This window comes from Myotis myotis, unplaced genomic scaffold (genome assembly GCF_014108235.1).
Source record: "Myotis myotis isolate mMyoMyo1 unplaced genomic scaffold, mMyoMyo1.p scaffold_m19_p_17, whole genome shotgun sequence".
Lineage (NCBI taxonomy): Eukaryota > Metazoa > Chordata > Mammalia > Chiroptera > Vespertilionidae > Myotis > Myotis myotis.
In genome coordinates this window covers 43,659,719-43,683,312 of record NW_023416321.1, presented here as the reverse complement: position 1 = coordinate 43,683,312, position 23,594 = coordinate 43,659,719, and the positions used below count along the sequence as shown (strand labels likewise).

At 50.2% G+C, this 23,594-nt stretch overlaps 1 protein-coding gene across 1 annotated transcript in view; it reads right to left on the bottom strand.

Moving 5' to 3' along the window:
• DNAH9 (dynein axonemal heavy chain 9) overlaps positions 1 to 23,594 on the bottom strand; it is a 351,242-nt gene that overhangs the window by 165,298 nt on the left and 162,350 nt on the right. The window contains exons 36-41 of the mRNA XM_036342089.1: positions 21,721 to 21,895; positions 17,676 to 17,849; positions 16,979 to 17,186; positions 3,986 to 4,151; positions 2,313 to 2,415; positions 281 to 520 (exon numbers count right to left, since the gene is read on the bottom strand). Of these exons, the coding sequence (XP_036197982.1) occupies positions 281 to 520; positions 2,313 to 2,415; positions 3,986 to 4,151; positions 16,979 to 17,186; positions 17,676 to 17,849; positions 21,721 to 21,895 (1,066 nt within the window). The remainder of the gene's footprint in view (positions 1 to 280; positions 521 to 2,312; positions 2,416 to 3,985; positions 4,152 to 16,978; positions 17,187 to 17,675; positions 17,850 to 21,720; positions 21,896 to 23,594) is intronic.

The window sequence follows — 23,594 nt, the reverse complement described above, 5'->3', positions numbered from 1 at the left end:
GAAATCATTGTGTAACAGTATCGCCACGATGCGCAGCCTCCTCCAGCCCAAAGGAACCAACTCGGAAATGCATCTGTTACTGGGAAATAATTGATTGGCAAACAGACCTCTGTTTTTTGAAGCCCTTCCTCACGGGACCCATGGCACTCTATTCGCCTGTTTATGTTCTTGACTCCAGGGGAACTGTGCCTTTGCCAAGAGTTTGGCATTTGCTACTAATTTACCCAGAAAGCGAGCCATCACTGAGCCTTCTGGGGTGTCTCGGAGCAGATGGACTCACCTGGAAAATGTTGGCGAAGTCTCGGAGATTGAAGATATAGTGGAATTTGATTGCCGTGGGTAGGAACGTGGTGGCGACTTTCTGATGGAAGGTAAGGGCCAGGTTGATCAGCTGGGGGGTGGATTTCTGCAGTGATGCCGGGAAGTTTCCAAGCCTCAGGTGCTGAGTCAGGATGGAGCTGTAGATGGAGGACAGGGCATCCGCTCCCGGGAAGGAGAGGACAAAGACACTGAAGTGACGCTGTGTGAGGAAAGAGGCATGGAGGCAGCAGAGTTAGAAACCTGGCGTCCCAGAATAAAGCCAGCCTTTCTGATTTACTCAAAACAGAATTCATATAAGGGCTTTGCATTCCATATTGTGGCCACATTTTTCACATTAAACCCAGATTTAGGTTGGACCTAAAATGACTAGGGGGATAATGGGCTTTGGAGCTTGGGTCAAAGATGTCAGTATGGGGGAGGGGGGAAGGAGGAGAACTGAGCTGGGGCTCAATGGGGGAGGAGGAGGAGAACTGAGCTGGGGCTGAGTGGGGGAGCAGGAGGAGAACTGAGCTGGGGCTGAGTAGGGGAGGAGGAGGAGAACTGAGCTGGGGCTGAGTGGGGAGCAGGAGGAGAACTGAGTTGGGGCTGAGTCGGGGAGCAGGAGGAGGACTGAGCTGGGGCTGAGTCGGGGAGCAGGAGGAGAACTGAGCTGGGGCTGAGTGGGGGAGCAGGCGGAGAACTGAGCTGGGGATCAGTGGGGAGCAGGAGGAGAACTGAGCTGGGGCTGAGTGGGGAGCAGGAGGAGAACTGAGGCTGGGGCTGAGTCGGGGAGCAGGAGGAGAACTGAGCTGGGGCTGAGTCGGGGAGCAGGAGGAGAACTGAGCTGGGCTGAGTCGGGGAGCAGGAGGAGAACTGAGCTGGGATCAGTGGGGGAGCAGGAGGAGAACTGAGCTGGGGCTGAGTGGGGGAGCAGGAGGAGAACTGAGCTGGGGCTGAGTCGGGGAGCAGGAGGAGAACTGAGCTGGGGCTCAGTGGGGGAGCAGGAGGAGAACTGAGCTGGGGCTGATCGGGAGCAGGAGGAGAACTGAGCTGGGAGAGTGGGGCAGGAGGAGAACTGAGCTGGGGCTGAGTGGGGGAGCAGGAGGAGAAACTGAGCTGGGCTGAGTCGGGGGAGCAGGAGGAGAACTGAGCTGGGCTGAGTTGGGGAGCAGGAGGAGAACTGAGCTGGGGCTGAGTCGGGGAGCAGGAGGAGAACTGAGCTGGGGATGCAGTGGGGAGCAGGAGGAGAACTGAGCTGGGGATCAGTGGGGGAGCAGGAGGAGAACTGAGCTGGGCTGAGTGGGGGAGCAGGAGGAGAACTGAGCTGGGGCTGAGTGGGGAGCAGGAGGAGAACTGAGCTGGGGATCAGTGGGGGAGCAGGAGGAGAACTGAGCTGGGGCTGAGTGGGGGAGCAGGAGGAGAACTGAGCTGGGGCTGAGTGGGGAGCAGGAGGAGAACTGAGCTGGGGCTGAGTGGGGGAGCAGGAGGAGAACTGAGCTGGGCTGAGTGGGGGAGCAGGAGGAGAACTGAGCTGGGGCTGAGTCGGGAGCAGGAGGAGAACTGAGCTGGGGCTGAGTCGGGGAGCAGGAGGAGAACTGAGCTGGGGCTCAGTGGGGGAGCAGGAGGAGAACTGAGCTGGGGCTGAGTCGGGGAGCAGGAGGAGAACTGAGCTGGGGATCAGTGGGGGAGCAGGAGGAGAACTGAGCTGGGGCTCAGGAGACCTGAGTTTGATACCGAGCATCCACGTGACTATGGGAGAGCCATTTCATCTCCCTGACATTTTCTTAGCCTGAAAAATGAGTTAAACTAGATGAATTCTCTGACCCTGTCCACCTCTAAACAGCTTTATAACTCTGGGTCTAGGAGATTCTCTTCTTAGAAAGTCAGCGTCCTGCACGATTTACCACTTTTAAAGGCCGGACGTGGGAAGGGCCAATTCTTACTATGATCAAGTAACATCAGCCCTGGTTAAGGCAGTGTTTAGGGTCCCAGAACCCCAGCTCCTCCTGTACCTGAAGCCGTGGGTTGATGGTGAAGCTGCCTGAAGTAGGATTCATACAGGAAACATACTGCACATTCGTGATCTCCTTTAGAGACAGCTTGTTCCGATCATACCTGGAACAGTCAGAAAACAGGGGAGAGGTGTGCGAGGGCCCGGGCAGGCGAGTGCCTTGTCAAGGGAGATACGATGTGCCCTATCGTTCACATGTTTGGGTGGTTGGTAGAGACCCAGAAGCGACATGAGCCTCGGACAAAATGCTGACGATCCAGTACTTACGGAAACAACGTAGGGAGAAGAGACCACAACGATGCACTAAGGGGGAGGAGGAAGATCAGGGTGCATGGCACCCCAGGAGGCAAAGGCAGTCAGCATTTCTAACTGGGGAAAGTGGCCCAGCACATCTTGAGAGAATAAAAAGATGGATTTCATCATAAAGATATAGTCAGTCGCTGAGCAGGAACGGTTTATTAGAATGGAGGAAATAGAAACTCATAATAATGGCCTGAGGAGTGAGTAGGAGGTTGAGGGCGTGAAGACAGAGTAAAGAAATTTGATTAAGTGGAGAGAGAGAGCGAGAGCAGTAAATTGAGAACGATTTTTTTTTTAACACAATAGAAATGTATGCATGTTGTTATGAAGGAGACAGGGGACGAGTTGATGACGTGAGGTTTCAGGAGGTGGGAAAAGTAGAATCAAGATGCTGGTGGGCGGCTATGCCCCAGGGAAGATGTGACAGGAGGAGGGAGAAAGGCTGCAGGGATGCATGTAAGTTGTCTAGATGTGTAAGCAAGAGGCAGATGGCGTGTGATCATCAGCGGGGGTGGGTGGGAAGCTTGAGGAGAGGGGGAAGGGATGAAATGGACATTTCTGAGAGCGGAAATGTAAGCATAGGGAGGCAGTCTGGAAGAGTTTCCAGGAAGTTTCTACTTCCGCTTAAGACTTGTGACTTTGAATCCAGAGTAAAACTCGTAAGCCTGACTGGTGCTCTCCAGGGTGGCTCAGCTGCGCAGATGCCGGGGTGGAGGCTGTGGGTGGCTGGCTGTGGCAGGCATCCAGCAGAGACAGGAATGAATGAAAGGCAACTCAGGTTACCATCACACTGTCATTCTCTCTGGGTTCCCTCTTCACACTGCCCACTCGTTCTCAGCAGCCGATTCATGTGTGAGGCAGGAAGATGAGCCAAAAATGGTCAAATGACTGACTTGTGGGGTTTTTCCCTGTCAAGTTCAGCCCTTTTGCCATAAAAACTATGCTGTTTCAAGAGGCAGCATGGGCCCTGAGTTGCTCTGAGGAGACAAAGGCTGCTGAGACCTGCAGACGCTCTGCCCTGGGCAGTGTGTTAGGTGTGACCACTGTGCCTGCTCAGGGCTATGGGGCCGCGATGAGGGGAGGGGAGGAGTCAGTTCTGCTTTGGGGGTTTGGAGAAGGCAACGTTTGAGAAGAAGACTGAAGACAAAGTAGGCTTTTCTCCTGAGATGAGGGCTCCGTACCTTCTCCTCATGTGGGTCGTGATGCCCTGTCTGAAAGCCCACTCGGGAAGCAGAACCCCGTGAGGCAGGGAGTCGGCCACGGGGATTCTCCTCTGGCTGCAGAGCTAAACGGCGGGGTGCAGCTCCAGGGGAGGCGGCTGGCTCGGCCCTGCCTTGGTTCCTCCCCCGCAGCCCGGGCCCCTGGGCCCCCTACCAGTGGCCGTAGTCCAGGTGCTGCCTGATGAGGGTGTGGGGCTGCACCGTCCCGTAGGCATCCACCTCCGGCATGTTCATGTCGTCGATGAAGTAGATCAGCTTCTTGTGCCCCGGGGGGCCATAGTTTCTCCCTGCCTTCTTTTCCAGAGGCTTCTCCAGGACAGCTGACGGGAGAGACAGGTAGAGAGGGAAGGGCGTTCAAACCTTAGATGGCAGTACAGGTGCCAAGTGTGAGCCGCGGTGCAGTGTGCATGTATGTGGAAATGACAGCAGTAGTTCCACCAGCATCCACCAGGCACTGAGCCGCTTCCTATGTGCGGGGTGTTGGGTCTTTACAAACATTAATGATCTCATTTCGGCCCTCCTCAGATCACTGTAAGGTTAGTGCTATTATCCCATTTTAGAGAGGAGGAAACTGAGGCTCAGAAGGACAACTCCTCTAAGGTGGAGCCAGTATACAGACCCAGAGCAGTGAAACAACGAAGCCCATGCTTTCTGTCATCTCTGTGGGCCCAGTTTTCATTGGGAAGAGACCAGAAACAGAAAACGCCTTGGCAGTTCCAGGGCCCAGTACTCCAGCCTGGAGGAAACCTGCAAGGACCGGACCCTGGGGAGGCTGGCCCTCCTTGTCTAGAAGAGCAGGGGAACATGACGGCTGTGACTCCCATCCCGCGGCCGGGTGGAGGCCCCTTCCACTCCTGGGCTTCAAGAGAGGACAACAGTGCTGTCAAAGAGCTCAGCTGGGCTTTTCTCTGAGGGGGAACAGAAACACTGGCCTCAGAGAATTCCCCAGAAGCCTCCAGGATCATGAAGCCCCCGCCCAGCACCTTCAGGTTGCCAGGCCCTCTACCAGAGCATCTCGTGTCTTCCTGGAGACTCCGCACAGATGGTGCAGGAGCTGTGTCCAATTATCCAGCCAGAGGGAAGGAATCAAACAGCATCGCTCCCAGCCTGACAGGGCTTGTTTAGAACAAACTTAAGAAACAGGACGAAGGTATACGTGTTTCTTTCAATCAGGCAATTAAATATTTATGTATTGCCAGAACCAACACTTCCTGGAAGCTCTAAGAACCACCTGATTCTCTCTCTCGAAAAACAAGTTTGTAAACAAGGAGAAAGTGTCACTAGACATAGGAAGGTGACAGATAGAAAGACAAGTTCTTTCAAGAAGCTGGAATATCGAATTCTCTGGTCCTGGGTTAAATTCAGTGCTTAAAATATGAAATAATTGTAAATTCAATTAGCATCCCATTAACATACACTATCAACCAATTAATCACCCAACACCTTCTTCCCCCTAAAGATATAACTAGATACGAGATCTGTCAAAATGAAATATAATTAATGGGCTGCCAAGGACATGTTTTTGAGAACAGTCCTTCCCGTGGGAAATGCTCTCCTTAGGAAGACTTCTTTCTCCTCCTTCCATAGCAGCGATTCTCCAATCCACCCCTGACATTAAGCAGACGCCGTGATTTGGGCCGACTGAGCTCTCGTGCTTCTAAAGGATTGTGGAGGAGAAAAGCATGCCAGTTAGCAAGACATGGCCTTTTGATGCACTGAGTTATCTCACGGGACAGGTAAGCACCCCAGGAAAGAGGGGACTCCCTGGGGAAGGGCACACACACTTCTGATCCCTTCTTGGCCAAGCTCTGCTCCAAGCGCCCTCTAGGCGAGATGGCAGCAGGCTTTTGTTTCCAGCCAGACCTGGAGGAGCACAGTGGCTTTCGGTGTCAGCCAACATGCTGATGTTGAAGAAGCTAAACACAGGAGACGTCTACAGAAGTGTGGCCCGGGGTCTGCATTGCGGTGAACAAGTCCTGCGAGCCGCGCCCATGCCCAGGCGGGCTCACCTGTGCGTCTTAGTCATTTCTCCACATGGAACTCCAGGCATCCAGCCAGAACATTATCTAGCAGGCGCACCTGCGACCCTCCGTTTTTATCTGTGTTCCTCCAGCACTGTTTCACCACCATGGTACATTGTGCACCGGCTCTCATCCAGTAACTACCAAATCCTCCCAAACGGTCCTCCTCCTTCCACCCTGGTCCCTTCACTACACTCCAAACAGAGGAGTGGGCATCCTTCTAGGATATACATCAGATGGGCCGGTCCCCCGCTTAAAGCTCTTCTGTGGCGTCTCACCTCACTTGGGCCAAAGCCAGATGGTTACATGCACAGGCCTGGCAGCTGTCTCTCTCTCCCGCTGCTCCCCTGGTCCCTCCCTCAGCTCGGGCCACCCTGCGTCTGACACATTCGCTGCCTCGGGGCCTCTGCTCTGGATGCCTCCTCTGCCCGGAATCCTTTTCTCCCAAATGCTAGCACAGTGTGCTTCTTACTTACCTCACACATGTATGGACTCAAATGCCTTCCTCAGTAAGTCCTTCCCTGGCACTCTATCTAAAATTACACCCTGCCTCCTCCCACCAGTGTGGCTCAGTGGTTGAGCATCAACCTATGAACCAGGAGGTCAAGATTTGATTCCTGGTCAGGGCACGTGGCTGGGTTGTGGGCTCAAGCCCCAGTGCGGGGCGTGCAGGAGGCAGCCAATCAATGATTCTCTCTCATTGATGTTTCTATCTCTCCCTTCTTTTCTATAATCAATAAAAAAAATTTAAAAAAGTATTTCCTGCCCATGCTTCATTCTTCTGCATAACATGTATGAGTACTTAACATCTTATATTTCACCAATTTCCTGTTTATTGTCTCACTCCCTCTGCCCTCTACTAGTAAACTCTGCAGGCCAGGAAACCTCTCTGCTTTTCTCATTGTCATACCCCAGCACAGAGAGCGTTATCTAGCATAAAGGAGGGTGTTGAAGAACATTTACTAAATTAAGAAATAAATGAATGCATTTTATTATTATAACCCACCCCAGGAACAGGCAGGGAAAGAGCCACGGCCATGACCCCCATTCTGTAACTAAGGTAATAGAGGCTAAGGCAGGTTAAATGCTTTGCTGGAATGAGAATTCAGGTCTGTGGATACTGACTTGACTGCTTCTTTCACATCACCCGGAGAAAGTCCTTGTGAGCCCTAACATCCCAACCCCTGGCCAGGGATGGCCCTGACCGGCCAGTCCCACCGACCCCTCCAGTCTCTGAACAGTAGAGCCGGACACTCGTCCATGGAGCGCTACTAAGAACCCGACCTATATACACGTCCTGACCATTCCCCTACCGAGGATTTGACGTGCATTATCCCATTGACGCCCACTGTAAGAGCAGCCCTATAAAGTTTTGTCACCAGCTTTTAAAAAAATAATATAATTTGTTTTACAGAGAGGAGAGGGACAGGGAGAGAGATAGGGACATCAATGATGAGAGAGAATCATTGAACAGCTGCCTCCTGCACACCCTACACTGGGGATTGCCCGCAGCCTGGGCATGTGCCCTGACTGGGAATCGATCCATGACCTCCTAGTTCATAGGTCGACACTCAACCACTGAACCACACCAGCTGGGCTTGTCATCAGCTTTTTAAAAATCTTTTAACAAATGAGATAACTGAGGCTTAGAGAAACTAAGGGACTTTATCCAAGGCCAACCAGCTAGTGAGGGCAAAGCCAGGGTTCTAACCTGGTTTACCTCATGTAACCACTACCATAAACTACTTCTTAAACGTTACTGCAACATGGCTCTGCCCTTGAGAAATCCCCAGTTAACTCATTGCCTGACTGTGATTTGACAGAGAGCATTAGTAATTAATCATGTCTTACTTTGCATTGACATGATTTGTGTACCTGTGTTTGAACTATTTCCTTCCACATTATCTAATTTTTTCACATTAGATGCTTTAGTTATATTGCAAAGGCTTAAGTTGTGTTTATTCTTTCAAAAAATAACATACTTTGCATGATTATAAAAATACAAACCATAGAAAATCATGATGAAGAAAATGAAAATTACCCATAATTCTTTACCTACCAATAAGCTTTACTTTCAATATTTCAGTGTATTTCATCCTAGTTTATTTGCTCTGTTAGATTTTTTTCCTTTATAAAATCAGAATTATACTGCAGATTCAGCTTGTATTTTTTAAAATATATATTTTTATTGATTTCAGAGAGGAAGGGAGAGGGAGAGAGAGATAGAGACTTCAATGACAAGAAAGAATCATTGACCGGCTGCCTCCTGCACACCCATTGGGGATCCAGCCCACAACCTAGGCATGTGCCCTGACCAGGAACTAAACCATGACCTCCTAGTTCATAGGTCGACACTCAACCACTGAGCCACACTGGCTGGGTTCTGCTTGTATTTCTCTGTCTCTCTCTTTAAATCTTCACCCGAGGTTATTTTTCTAATTATCTTTTAGAGAGGGTGGAGAGAGGGGGAAAGACTAAGAGAAACATTGATGGGAGAGAAACACATCGATTGGTTGCTTCCTGCACAAGTCACGACCAGGGCCCAGGGGGAGCTGAAACCAGGGTTCGTGGCCTTGACCGGAATCAAACCAGGACCCTGCGGTCTGAAGGCTGATGCTCTATCCACTGAGCAGAACTGGCGAGGGCTCTGCTTGTATTTTTATTTCGCATATTGCAGACATCTCTGTGTGGTAATATATAACCGCCGACAACTTGATTTTTTAAAATTAATCCAAGCAGGCTTTTATTTTTTAATAATAAAAAGTTCGTTGTATAGAGAAACGACATATTTAACAGAAAAATTGTTAAAGAAGTTAAAGGCACATCGAGGGATAATTTTTTTAACCAATTTAAAGGGATTGTTTTGCATATCAATAAAACAAAATTCAAGAAAATTATTTTGAAGTTTATATTTTATCACATTGCAGAGCAATGTTAAAATATGGGGTTATATTTCTGTACTAGGAGTCAGCATTTAAATAAATCACTGGTCTAGCCATCACTATGTCATAAACGCAACAACAAAAAAGCCACTCACCCTAAAAGTCTATACTAATTTAAAATACTATCCAAGTTCCATTAAAAAGCTATAAATATATAGCACAAGTTAATTACAAAAGGCATTTCATGTACTCTTAAGAGCACATATAGTAGTAAAATGTAATAGGAGACCTACAACTAAAGTACTTACTATATTTAACATTAAGTAATCTTGTCATCTTAGAACTTAGGGTGTTGCTAGGGAAACAGATGGCACAAGACTCTTTAAACAGTCATCCAGATATTTAAGAACTTTTTTGATACCTTTTCCTAAAACAAGCAGAGGCCTTCAGCCACCTCACTAAACCTAGAGGCATATGTTCACACCATTTTAAAAAGACGTGACGTGACATGCGCACGTCCCCTTTGTTGTCTCTTCCGTCCTCCATTTACTGAAAGCTAACACTGCGAGGGCTGCGCCAGGCAGAAGGTCCCTGAGCTGACGGACCTCGCTGGGCCAGGGCCATCTCCCTCGCGAGCAAACCAGAGAGGAGCTACAGGGTCTAAACAAAGCGTAAAAACACTTTGCCTTTGTGCTGAGTGGGCCAAAAGGGATGAGGATAAACTGATGTTTATAGAGCAGAAAGCACTGTATAAATCAATCTGAGATGCGATCCTTACAGGCGCTTTTTCTATAAAGAAGTCTGACTCAGCTAGATGAGATAAATCACAGGTTTCCCCTCTTCCTCAAGGTGCTTTTCCGGACCTGGGGTCACATGTGAGTGTTAGGCAAATGGTGTTAGGTCAGGAGTGGGCAAACTTTTTGACTCGAGGGCCACAATGGGTTCTTAAAATGGACCGGAGGGCCGGAACAAAAGCATGGATGGAGTGTTTGTGTGAACTAATATAAATTCAAAGTAAACATCATTACCTAAAAGGGTATGTTCTTTTTTTTGTTTTAGTTTTATTCATTTCAAACGGGCCGGATCCGGCCCACGGGCGGTAGTTTGCCCACAACTGTGTTAGGTCCTCTGGAGGTTTGCGAACATATCGAAGAGCTAATGAAAGGAACACCTACTAGTAATTAAGGGAAGCTGGTCACACAAATACCCAGCAGTTCGCTAGGAAAAAGCACCCTCACACTCGCACGTCATGATGGGTTCTTCACAGAAGCAATGAGATCCAAAGCCTTCCTGCCCAGGTTTCTGGAGCCCCTAAGGGCACCTGTGCCAGCCCTATCGACGCAGAGACAGTTAGGAATTCCCGGGGATCCAGCCTGGGTTTGTCGCCCAGGGAAGGGGTGCCTGTGGTCTTCGGGGCACCCTGCTGCAGTCCTTATTCCCTCGATTCAGCTCCATAGACCACTGCTCCTGCTTCTGCTGCCTCTCAGCGGCTTTGGGTGGCCCGCACCTCCCGGCACTGCGGGGCCGGCTGCACCAACTCCTGTGTGGCTGCTGGCTCTGTGCGAGGCCACGGCACAGCTCAGCAGCAGGCCTCTGTGCCACCTCCAAGGCTGGCCCTCCACTTAGCTCCTCTCTCTCTCCCAGCGGCTGGGCCGGCCCACTCAGCTGCTTTCCAGCAATGCTCTTTCCTGGAGGAACCAGGCATGGGCCTTGCAGCCGCCTGGGCTCAGCTCAGCTTTCTTCACCTCCTGCCATGTCTGCAGCTCTCTCTGCTGTTCTCCTTTACGAGCGAACAACCCTCACTGCCCCCAGCTGCTGCTTCAGGTCCGACTACAGCTCCTCCTCCGAGCGCTGCGTGTGTGGAAGCGAACTTGTGTCTCGTTCGTGGATCTCGCCACTTCCCTGAGCACAGCTGTTCTGCTGATGTCTCACTTCCCTGCGACTCGCCTCTGTTTGTGGGTGAGGCTCCCAGACAAGTTCAGGGTCAGCCCAGGGAACGTCTCACTGACTAGCATCCTGGTCCCCTCCAGGGCCACTTTTGGCTGGATTGGACTTCCTTTTATTTGCTGGCCCAGCTTCATCACACCCACAGTCTTCTCCATAAGCCCCATGGCTGCCTGTGCTGGCTTCTCTGGTTTCAAACCATTACTAATTAAAGGAAGCTACGATGGAGGAAGAATACTGGGGGCCTCGGAAAACTCCCGCCCACAGGCCACCGAGAGCGGCAGAGGACAGGGAGGTGGTGTCAAGTGCCTGCTGCAGGCGCGGATGACGGCCTCTCGCAGCCTTTCGCAGGGCAAGGGCTCCTGGTCCGGGGTCTGAGCTCAGAGGGAGACCACACTGGCCAGCACACACAGGACCACAGCTCAGCCTGATCCTGACCCAGGCAGGCTGGAGAGGCACCCGATGCCCACCTGGGGCACCACGGACCGGTCCTGGGCAGTGGCAGCCTGGCCCGCAGGTCCCTGGCGGCCAGGGTCCAAAGCGAACAACAGGGCCTTTGCCCTGCAGCAGGAGCCCTGCTAGGGGCTCTCACGTGGCCCTGCTGCCCTGGGAACTGGTGCTCCAGCAGCACTCAGCCTGTGCCCACCACACCCCAGCTCGCCCTCCTCCAGGCACTGGCAGCCCTGCTTCCAGCGGGCCAGCTCCCAGCCATCAACCAGATGGCCCCAGACCAGGTCGGCACAGGAAGATGCTCAGGTGCCTCTGTGCTCTCCCCACTCCAGGTAGAGCCCCCCCTCCCTGGAGTCTGCTCTTCCCTCTCACAGTGGAGTGTGGAACCTCCCAGCCACGTCTCCATGGTGACTAACAGAGGGGGTGGAGCCAGCAGAGCTCATGGAGGTGGGAAGCTTCAGCCCTGGTGTATCTGTTGGTGTTGGGAACATTTTCCCTGAAACAAGAAACCTTCTGAAGTTCCTAGGGCAGGCTCGGCTGCTGCATGTTCAGCTTCCACAGCTGGGCCTGGAGGTCCCAGTTCATTGCCAGCTCCAGGAGCGCCTTTCTCCTGGGAGGAGCCGGACTGGCCTCGTCCAGCCTCCGGCAACTGGGCTCATGATCTTCATGCTCCCACTGACGCGGCCTGCTGAGAGGAGGCCCAGGTCTGGAGGGTCCATCAAATTCCCAGATCCTGGTTTTAATTGCTGCACTGTGCTCCATAATTTGGAGGTACCCGAATTGATGGAATGGTTTCTCTATTGTCTAAAATACGCGTTGTTTTCCATTTCCTTACACTTTGACACCCCGTTCCCCCTTCACAGCAGAGCGCCTTGCCGAAGCTGGCCTCTGCTGTGGAAATTCAGATTATGGCTTACAGTTATCGAAGCGGAGGCCACTGCAGCTTGACAGCAGACAGCTTGACATAAGGCTCATTGTGTGACTTTGAGAGAAGTCACTTAATGGCACCAAGCCTCATTTTCTCAGCTTATAAAAACGGAGACTGTCCTCTGCCTACCTCCAGACTGCTTGTTGCACGAAAAAAATTTCTGTTTACATCACTAGTCTGGGATTTTCGGTTGCTTGCACTCAAAAGCATTATGGATATAGCGTGTCATGGGATGTGGAGGATTAAAGGAATGAAAGCACAGGGTTGGGCATATGAACCATTAAACACAGCACGTGCTGTCCACACTGGTGAGCCATGTGAATCCCTGGAAACACAACCCCACCTGTATTTAAAGGAATTCTGAGTCTGTGTTTAGGAGAGTGCTCAGTGGAGACCCCAGGGCTGATGTAAGGGGAGAGCAGAGAGAGGCAGGGATTGCCAAGCAGCTACTTTCTCTAGTAAAAAATATCTGATTTTGAGAAAAATGAGTGAGCTGCAGAACATTCCCCTGGGACCATGATGAACTGACCTGCTGGGTGGAGTTATTGCCATTTGAGAAGCGGAACAGTTCTTCCAAAAACCTTATTTTTGATTTAGCATCGTTTATGCTCGACTTCTCTTTCAAGCCAAAAGGGGTTTGCTTGTGTTCCCTTTGTTTTGGCAGTTGGGGCTTAGAGATTGTTGTATAGCTTTTATAGATTCTGAAATTTGAAAAGGATTTTAATATTATAATAATAACAGCTTCCATTTAATAAGCACTTATCGTATGCCGGGAATCACTGAGTGTTTTGCATATTTTATCTTGCTATTTAGGAATGAAAAGAATAAACTATTGACGCACTCAGCAATGTGGCTAAATCTCAAATTCGTGCTGAGTAATAGAAGCCAGACAAAACCAAGTACATGTTGTATGATTCCATTATGTGAAATTCTAGGAAATGCAAACTACCCTATTGTGACAGAAACCCATCATGGTTGCCCAGGCATCGGGGTGGGGTGGGTGGCAGCTGGGTGAGAGAGAGGGATTACCAAGGGACATAGGAGCTTTCAGAGGTGACGGATATGTTCATTATCTCACTTGTAGTAATGCTTTCAGGAGCGGGTAAATTTTTCAAAACTTAATGAATTTTATACTTTAATATGTGCCATGTATTATATATTAATTAAAGCTAAAAGTGCTGCCCTGGCTGCTGGTGCAGCTCATTTGGTTGTGCATCATCCCATGCACTGAGAGGTCGGCAGTTCGATTCCCGGTCAGGGCACATGCCCAGGTTGTGGGCTTGATCCTGTCTCTCGCTCTCTCCCCTCCCTCTCTTCCCCTCTCTCTCAAATCAATAAGACAACCAAAAAACTAGGAATGCCTTTTAAAGGGAAAAATGTTAAAAAAATTTTGCTGCCTTTTCATAGGTAAATCAATAAATGAACTATGATTTAACCACACAATGGAATTCTATGCAGCAGTGAACATCAATGAAACAGATCTCCATGTGTCAAAACAGACAATGATTAAAAAAGTAAGTTGCCAAAGGAAGTCACAGTGTCATATATATGTAAATTTTAAGTGCATACAACACTGTATGTTTGTGGGTACATATGTATCAAAAGTGTAAATTTGGAATGATACACATTACCTTTAGTGGTGGGTTAATGAGGCGCATGAAGAAGGAAGGGATGGGGTGGAGTGTTGTCTATACTTACAATGCTGAGATACATAGAAAAATACAAATGCTAACATCTGTGAAATCTGGGTGGTGGGTGCATGGGCATCTGTTATATTATTTTCTGTACATTTCTGCATGATTGAAATATTTCATAATTTTAAAAAAGCTTAAGTAATTCTTCATCCCACTTTCAGCATCCAGTTCCCCTTGCCAGGGGCAACTGTTATAAATTTCTTGTGTATTGTGTATCTTTCTGGAGATATTCTATATATATATATATATATATATATATATATATACACACACACACACACACATACATATATATACACACACATATATGTATAGGTACATATATATGTATATGTAGATATGTATAAATTTTCATAGATCTCTTTTTAAACAGAATTTGGAGTATACTGTATATACTGTTCTGCATCTTTCTTTTCTCAATAAAGCTTTGGAAATAGTTGCAACTCAGTTCACGCAGAATTTCCTCATTCTTTGTAATAATGTTTAGCATTCCATCATAGGGCTAATTAGGCTATTTCCCATCGCTTGCCATTAGGGACACATTGCAAACATGCACTTTGCACATCCGGACAGACCATACCACACCACATGCAGTCTTTTCATAGTTACACAGGATCTAAGTACAAGAGCAATGACCACACTGGGCTGCACAAAGCGACGGGCTTACACGGTGGGGGGGCCGTCTTCCTCTTGTCTAAATGAGTAGCTACCTTTGAGTTCCTGTTTGCCCCCTTTAAGTTTCTTACTTCCTCTTGGACATTGACCGGCCGCTGGCTCCCACATTTCTAGCTGTTGATAGCATACTTTCTCCATTTAGGAGCTATTTTGTTGCTTCTAAAATGTTTTAGACCAAAAAGCCAAATAATCTAACTTGTTTGGACTGTGACGAAAGTAGAAGGAAGGAGATTCCAAGGAAGGGAAGTGGGCAGCTGAGTCAAGGCTCTGAGCTTTGCCGCATGGATGTGGTTACAGGTATGCTGGCCCCTCCGGGACTTGGGGTGCTCTCCAGGCCCTGGTCACTTCTGCATGCGCGGTGACAGACAGCTGCTTCACCCATCCCTGGTGTAAGAGGCGGGACCAGACCAGCGGCCACTGGGAATTAACAAGAGGCAGGAAGTGCTGTGTTTGGTGTATGTCTCACCGCAGGGAGAGGTGAGCATTCATCCTGACTCTACGTGACTGCAACTGTGACATTTTAGAATAATTCTCTGTTTTCCGACAGGAGGGGAGGAGAGAGTCCTCCCAGTGAAAGGCCAAGAGCAGGAGCAAGAGGTCTGGGCAGTGTAAGAAGCTCATCGCCTCTTTCTTGACTAGAATAGTGACTCTCTAAAGTATTTTTTTACAACAAAGGAGGGGAGCATCTGTAATACTTTCAATAATAAAGATAACAAAAAAACCAGTTTTTTTTTACAATATAAAATCATAACAGGATTCTAGAAAACAGCTCCTCTAGATACTGAAGTAGTACTACTAATGATAATAGGAACAATAGCAAATATTTATTGCAGTTTCCAAAATATTTTCTTACTAGGGAGGCAGTATAGCCTCGTGGTCAGAGCACAGACACAGAAGTCAGACTGTCTGGATTTAAAACCTGGCTTCACTTCCTGTGTGACTTGGAGTAGCTTATTTAACTTCTCTGTGCTTTGGTTTTCTCATCTGTAACATGGCTGTTATAGATTAAGTGACTTAAACATGTGTAAAAGTCTAATCTTAAGTTAGTGCCTAACTCATACCTGGTGAATGTTTGCTAAAAGTTATTATTGTCATTATCATCATTGTCATCATTAGTGTAGTTATAAGTAAATAGCAAGAATGGGTATCAATGGACAGAGCTGGTAATCTGGTTAGTCGTTGCACTTAAGGCTTGCAAATAAGTGTAGAGGTGTATCTTTCCAGGGACAAAAATGATAAGCTCCATTAGGTAGACCAGGCAGTGTTAAGATATGGACCAGACTCTCTGGCCCATGTCCCAGACAGCCAAGGAGACCCTACTGTAAGTGAGGGTTCAGGAGGAAGTGACTCTGGGGAGGAGAAACACCTTACGAGCCTGTGGACCTGAAGCCACACCCAGAGGACCCATGTCCACTAGGAGGTACATGTCCAGTAGGAGGCCCATGTCCACTAGGAGGCCCATGCCCACAAGGAGGCACATGTCTACTAGGAAGCCCATTTTCCACTAGGAGGGTCATGTCCCCGTGTTCTTCTACGAGGCCCATGTCCACTAGGAGGCCCATGTTCACTAGGAGGACCCATGTTCATTAGGAGGCCCATGTCCAGTAGGAGGCCCATGTCCACTAGGAGGCCCATGTCCACTAGGAGGCCCATGTCCACTAGGAGGCCCATGTCCACTAGGGGGCCCCGTTTTCTACTAGGAGGCCCATGTCCAGTAGGAGGCCCATGTCCACTAGGGAGGCCCATGTCCACTGGGAGGCCCCGTGGTCTACTAGGAGGCCCATGTCCACTAGGAGGCCCATGTCCACTGGGAGGCCCCGTGTTCTACTAGGAGGCCCATGTCCACTAGGGAGGCCCATGTCCACTGGGAGGCCCCGTGTTCTACTAGGAGGCCCATGTCCACTAGGAGGCCCATGTCCACTGGGAGGTCCATGTCCACAAGGAGGTCCATGTCCACTAGGAGGCCCATGTCCACTAGGAGGTCCATGTCCACTAGGAGGCCCATGTCCACTAGGAGGCCCATGTCCACTGGGAGGCCCCATGTTCCACTTTCAGGGAAAAGCCGGTTCAGTGTGGTCAGAGGCTGAAGTGCCACACCAGCCTGGCTGCTTGGTGGTGACCGTGGGCGATCATGTACTTTTACCTGAGCCTCAGGTTCCCCCTCTCTAAAATGTGAGGGGTGAGTGGAAAGATCTCGAGAGACACAGCAGGTGACAGAAGTCTACAGCTCATGCTAGTCTCTCAAAGGGTCTTCAGCTTTTTTGTCATCGGGGTGTGAACTGCTGCTCTGTGTTGAGCTCCCACCCTGGGGAAAGCCAGCAGGTGGGAGCGGAGTGCAGGGAGAAAGGATGGGGGGAGGGAACCATGCTAAGGGGTGCAGAAGTGGGACAGAGGTGCTGTGGGAGGGAAAGGAGGGGAGAGGCAGAAGGGTGTTGTGGGAGGAGCTGCACTGTCCAGCCCAGTGGGTGAGTAGGCACCTACCACTCGCTCCAGCTCCGGGCCAGGTGACATGGCCACTCAAACAGCCCCCCTCCATGCCTCTGGGCGCCTTACCCTGCAGCATCGCCGACGTGGTGTAGTAGTTGAAGGGTACGTTCTTCACCAGGTATTCCTCTGCGTCCAGGCTGGCTAGCTTAGCGCCCACCAGCACTGACTTGCCTGTGCCCGCGGTCCCCACCAACATGAGCGGTCGCCGCCGCTGCAGGAGCCGCTCCATGAAGTAGCACAGGCGGATGGTCTCGCTCGTGTGCACCAGACAAGCCTGGAATGGGAACACAATCAGTGCGCCTGGGGCTTGTGGGAGAAACAGATGCACCACAGAATGTTCTAGCGCATTTAGAAGAGGGATTCTGCTGCCACGGAGGATCTCGCCACCATAGGCGGAGGGTCTTCCCTGATATCCACAGGGAGACCATTTTGTAAGCTCATTCTCTGGGTAGAGAGCATCCCCGCCCTCCCCTACCAACTCTGTCTGCCTCCCTGAGGCCTCACTAACATTCATCAGAAACTTCTGCCCCATCGTCTCCCCCGTGTCCCCCGAGGTTGCCAGTGGGGTCTGGTAACCAAGTGACCTGGCCCCTGGGAGGGAACTCATGGCTTCATTGCACCTATGATTTCCACTGACAGGCAGTAGCTGGAAGTGCCCAGCTCCCAGCAAGGCCAAACCTCTTGGATGCTGGCAAGGGGCTGCTTCTAGAGCCATGGCTGACCTTCGGGATGAATGCACTTCCTTGATCGCTCACACACTCACCTGCAAAGGCATCTCAGGGTCAAATTCAAACTGGGGGATGAGTGTGGACCATGGCTCAAATTTCTTGGTCTCGGGGTCTATGTAATAGTCAAAGACGGTTCCCTGGGAAGGAAACTTGATGGTCTTGAACTCGGCCAGCCACCACTTGCTGAACTCTGCCCGGTAGTCCACAAGCTGCAACACAGAGCAGGTGGGCATCAGGCTTTCAGAGCTCGAGAGCCTGGACAGGCCATTCTGGCATCAGGCGGAGGCCAGGGAGGAACAACGTGCTTCCGCTTTTGCAGATCCACCTGGTGGACCGGCTCCTCCGGGAAGGACGCTGCTCTGCCCAGGACCAGCCTGAACCAGGCGCAGCTGAGCAGGGCCTCCCGAGCACATGTGCGAGCGCCAGTCTGACCATGCAGCTGAGCTTCCCTGCACCAGCCCATCTCAGAGCCATGGCAGGGTGGAGGGCGGGGGGAGGGAGTATAAGAACATGGAGGAGAGAGCCCACCACCACAGGATGGACAAGTGTGGTCAAGAATTCCGAAGGGATCGATTGACTCCTGAGACTGAGCAATGCCCAGCATGGCAGCCAGGGATGAAACGAACAAAAGGGTGGTTGAGTAAGAAGACTCAGAGGGAGTCAGGTCCATAACCATGGGGAAATTCCTGCTGTCTGTGCTTGTTTCCTCATCTGTAGAATGAGGATCCTAGAAAAGAAAGTCTCTAATGTTCCTTCAAGGGCTAAAATTTTAAAATCTAGGAGCAGGGGAGAGAAAGATCTACTGGGCTTCTGACAGAGGAATATGTGGAGACATATTTACATGCATGCATGTTAAACCATGAGCCTTAAGGATGGGGCTGTGCACCCAGAGTACTCAAACTATCTTATTGTGTCCAAGCAAACACACACACACACACACACACACACACACACACACACACACACTGGGGGGGGGGGCGGGGGGGCGGTTAGGGGCAGCAAACTCACTCCAGACACACAGACCTAGGAAAAAAATCCTAAAAAGGAAAGAGGCCCAGATTGGGAATTTTAGGAAAAGTCCTCGTAGGACAGCACACCGCTGGAGTTTAAAGGCTGGACGGACCAGGAAGCGGGTGTGTGGCAGTGAGTCCGGGCTTGGAAGAATTGGCACTCCTCATTTTGCTGTTAGGTAAGTAGAACTGCATTCTTTTGCCTTAAAACGAGAATGGAAATGGGCCTTAAGGTAAAACAGATTTGTATGCTGCTCTTATTTTGATTTGAATTCAGATTCAAGGAACACTATCTTCTCAATCAGAAGCCTTGGGGGGGTGCGGCGGGGGGAGGAAATCACTATTTTCTAACTTATGGATGAAATGCTTGAAGACCTTTAACTTATTTTGAAAACCAGGTTTCAAGTTGATATTGAAAACCCAAGAGGGCCATCTTCAGAAAGAAGGAGATGTCCTTCCCCCCTCCATGTCCCCCCTCCGCCCCCGTCCTCACCCCCAGCCGCCCCATTTCTGGGCTGCCCAACACCATCTCGCCCTCCTGTAACCTGGGAAGCCCACTTCCCCCTATAATTGGACACTCTAAGGGCAAGGCTGCCTTTGCTGAAACTTCCATGGCCCTTTCTCAGTTCGACAATGTGGGTGTCTTTCCAGCAACGACCTCAGTGAAGAGGCCCCTTCTGAAATCCCCTTCTCCTTTGCATTCTGAAGATTCTTGGGTCCCCTCCTGCCCTTTGAACTTGATGACACTAGGCTGGACTGTCACGCTGTGGCAGAGTTTTGGACAAGACATCACCTCACTTAACGTTCAAAATGCTCTAAGTTCTCCAGGCTGGTGAGAACCAGTCCTGTTTTATGTCTGAAAAGACAAAGGCTCAGAGGGTTATAGCTCTAGAAGCTTATGGCCGAACTGGGGGTTGCACGCAGGTTTCTGGTCTCCCAATCTTGGGCTCTCTGAGCGCCCATTCGCTTCCGAGAGATCATTTTCTGCAATTGCTGTAAAGTATTTAGCCAGCAACCCCCTCCCCCATTATTTTTATTGTGTCTACTACTCAGTATGGGCTCTACTTTGTATTTCTCCTTTGCTTTTTAAATGTAAGCACCACTGGTGCTCACGATGTACATTATCTTGGCCAACTTCTGACTTTTCCATTTAGGGCACGATTTTTGCTGTTGGGATGTGGGTGCAGGGGTTTTGGATACTCCCTGCTGCCGAAAGCTCTCGCCTCTGTCCTCTCCCATGTGCCAGTGTGGCTGACTGCAGCTCCGCAGGCTCCAGAGCCCAAGATGCCTGGAGGGATGCTTTCTCCTGGGCCTTCAAAGAGTTGAGTGGATTGAAATCTTTCTATACAGAGACAGGAAAAACTGACCAATCATCTTTATCTTGATGCCCCCCTGCTCTCTCGGCACCAACATGGGAGAGAAGCCCAGCAGTGGCTGCTGCTGACATTTCAGCAGCCTGAGGACTGCTATAGATGGGAAGCAATAACTATGCATTCTGGATCTCTGCATTTCAGCCAGGGCTCATCCCTCCTGCTGCACGCACTGCATCCTCGCCTCAGAAGGGAAATGCAACGATGTCAAAGAATCATCAAGGCTGTGGGACAGACAGGAAAGATTCTCAAGTGTGAAGCTCTCATCCAGGCATCCTCCGGCAGACTTCCCCTTCCCATGAGCATCAGAGAGGGAGAGGGAGAGGGGGACGGGGAGGGGGAGGGGGAGGGGGAGGGGGAGGGGGAGGGAGAGGGAGAAAGGCAGTCACCCTGAAGCCTGTGAGAATTGCTTTCTGAGTTTTGAGCACTAAGGAACATGTTAGGAGCTGATGAGAGCTGGGATGGATGTTACAAGCAGAGCCTGTGAAAACAGATAAATTTCTAATTCTAAATTAACTGTTAATTCTCCCAGCTCACCTCCACTTTGGATTCTTAGAAAATGGCTTTGTCCTGGGAGGCTGAAACTTTTTGCCTCTCTCCTCAAAAGAGCCCAGGATCAACCCAGATCAGGAAGATCAAAGCATAACTCGCCAGCAACTGTAGCTGGTTCAGTCCCCTGCTGCGAGAGAGGCTCCAGATAATGAAACTGAGTCAGTTTCTAAATATTCAAAACCTGAATATCTATAATATCAATAATTAGCACATATGTGCGCAACACCATTCTAAGTGCTTTGGCCACATCTATGTTGGGCAATTAGAACAGTATCCCTTTAATCCTCACAAACATCCCGCTCTGATCAGCCTCATCTCCTTTGTACACCAGGGGAGAATAAGGTAGAGAGAGGTTAAGTTACTTGTCACTGCCCCCTAGATACTAAGTGGCAGAGTGACAATTCAAATTTAGAGTCCACGTTCTTAACCTCGACATGATGCTTCCTGACAGCTAGCGTCCGTTGTAAAAGACTGATCTGCATGATTTTGAATATGTTGTTTCTATACAGACTACCTTTTATTTGGAGGAAACTAAGTGACGAACAAGGCTGGGAATGCAGGAGATTTTAGGGAATAAGTTGCCAAGATAATGCAAGCCAACCCTCAAAGGGCATGAAGCTACAGCAGCCAATACCATGAGATAGATACTACGCTGGTTTTCTACTCCCAGACGTCAATAAACGTTTGGTCCAACCTTCTATGAAAAGATCTTTCTTTCAGGGGTTTGGGGGCAGGGTGGTTAAGCTGGTCTGGTTGTTCTGGGAGATACTTAGAAGGCTAAAGAGATTCCTCCTATTCAAACTTCTACAGCACAATGTCATTTTGCCTATAAAGCACACATCACTTTGAAAAGTTCTGTACTCATACCTCTACTTGGTCAAACTCAAACACTGCAACTCTCCGTGAAATCCATGGTCACCAACTTGAAAGGCGACAGCTCCAAATACATTCTAATCTCATGTCTCCCCTCATAGGGCCCTTCTATGAGGACTAGTGTCTTCAGCAGAGCAGTGGGTAGATAACCAGACAGTTTGCTGTGTTGGTGTGAATTCTGACCTTTAGCTGTCCTGTCTTTTCCATCCTTTCTGGAGACCAGCTTTTGCCGGGGTGGACCTGAATGTGAGTGTCAGCTCAGCACAGTCTCTTACCTGATCTTGGACCATTGCTCCGCCGAAAGCCCAGATGGCAGCAAACACAAAATAGAGCTCATAGGTGTCCTTGGGGCAGTCCGCGGGGATGTTCTCCTCCGTCAGGAGGCACTCGAGAAGGTGGCAGAGTGTCTGCACCATGCTCTGCTCTGGGATCGGAATTATCCTCTTAAACCTGCAGAGAGAGGCCCGGGACGCTCTAAAACCCTGGCCTTTCCACCCTAGAGGCATTGTGGGACAGCTATGGGCTTGACACTCTCATGAGTTACGTTCTTTAGGAATCCAGAGGACCATGGTGCTACCTAAACCTTCATTCTCATTAGCTATTTTTGTATCAGTTTCTTTTGAAAGGAAGGGCCCAAAGGGCTCCTGAGAAGGTCCCCTCATCTGCCTTTTCTCTGATCCCTTCCCCTCCCCTCCCCTTCTCTGAACATTGATGATCCCCTCTTGCCCCTTGGGAATGGAGGCAGCTACAATCCGAGTAAAAATCTCAGCAGTTTCACTCCCTTCACAGTTTCTTTAATTGTCAAAAAGCAGCAGTGTCCAGGTGGGGGCAACTCTAAGGTTCTGTAACTTCAGCACAGAGGTCTGACAATGAAAACACATTGAAAACATTTTCTCTGGGGCCAGGTCTTCATTGGGGGGCAGAGTGGGTCGGTCTAGGGGCTGTTTTATACTATCATGCCTTACTTGGTGGAGTTCCTCTTCCCAAATGTACCTCTGTGACTTTGGGCTGGCCTGATTTTGTACTTTTAACCTTGGCCTGGAGGTCTTGACTGAAAGGCCGATATCAAGAGATGCACAAAGGTGAACCTATGCCCAAGGGAGCAGGAGCATGTGTGTGCACACACACACAAACACGTACACATATGCACACGCACGCGTGCACACAGGCACAGTCTTCCCACCACCCATACACACAGAGTGCACCATGTACCCACTCACTCAGCCCCTCCTGCACGCCTGCCCGCATGGCCACCTGCCGTGGGAAGATGAGCTCCCAGGTTGCACAGAGGCAGGGTTCACTGTTATAAAATGAGCAATGCCATTCACTGACACCTCAGAAGTCATTTGCTGGGCCTCAGGGTTTCATAGCATCCCATTCTCCTCAGTGTCTTGTGTCGGCTTGTTTTTCATCTGGTCTCCATCTTTACAACAATACTCTGAAGTGCTCTCACAGTCTACATGTTACCCCAGGAGCAGTGAGAAATGTGAGCACTTGACAGGCTCTCCCTCATCCCTTTGACATGTTTGCAGCAGAATGTCAAAGCGAATCCTCCCCAGCTGTGTTTTGGATGAGACACCAAGACAATAAGGGGCCCACCACTCTCACATTTGAAACTGAGATCCCAGGCTCTGCGACCCTGGCCTCTCGTTGTCTCAAGGGGATAGATGAGCAAAGTGGGGGACCCCAAGGGGCTGAATGAGCAGACAGGTTTTTGGAGGGAGCGGCTGGTAGGCAGTGAGTGCCCCTCTCCCACAGGGAAGGCAGGGGTTTGCCCAAAATGAGAGCTGAGGATGGGGCTTCAACAGGACAGCTCGGAGGTGGCCCAGGACATGCGCCCGGAAACCCCGAGAGGCCCGCTCATCCAGCGGGTGTAAGAGGGTGCCGCTGGGCGGCCCGTGCTCCAGTGTGCCAGGCAGAGGAGGGGGAGTACTTCCTGGATCTGGGCATGTCAGGTTCTGCCAGGCGCTGGGGAGGGGGACCTCCCTGAGGAGTCTGCGTGCGGAGCTAATGGAGAGGGAGCGTCATGGGCTGATGGAGAGGCACTGACGTTAAGGAAAGGCACAGGGAGCTCCCCAGTGACAAGGAGGGGCCCAGGGAACTCAGAAAGCTTCTAAAGAGAAAGAGGCCGGTTTCAGATTTCCAGGTC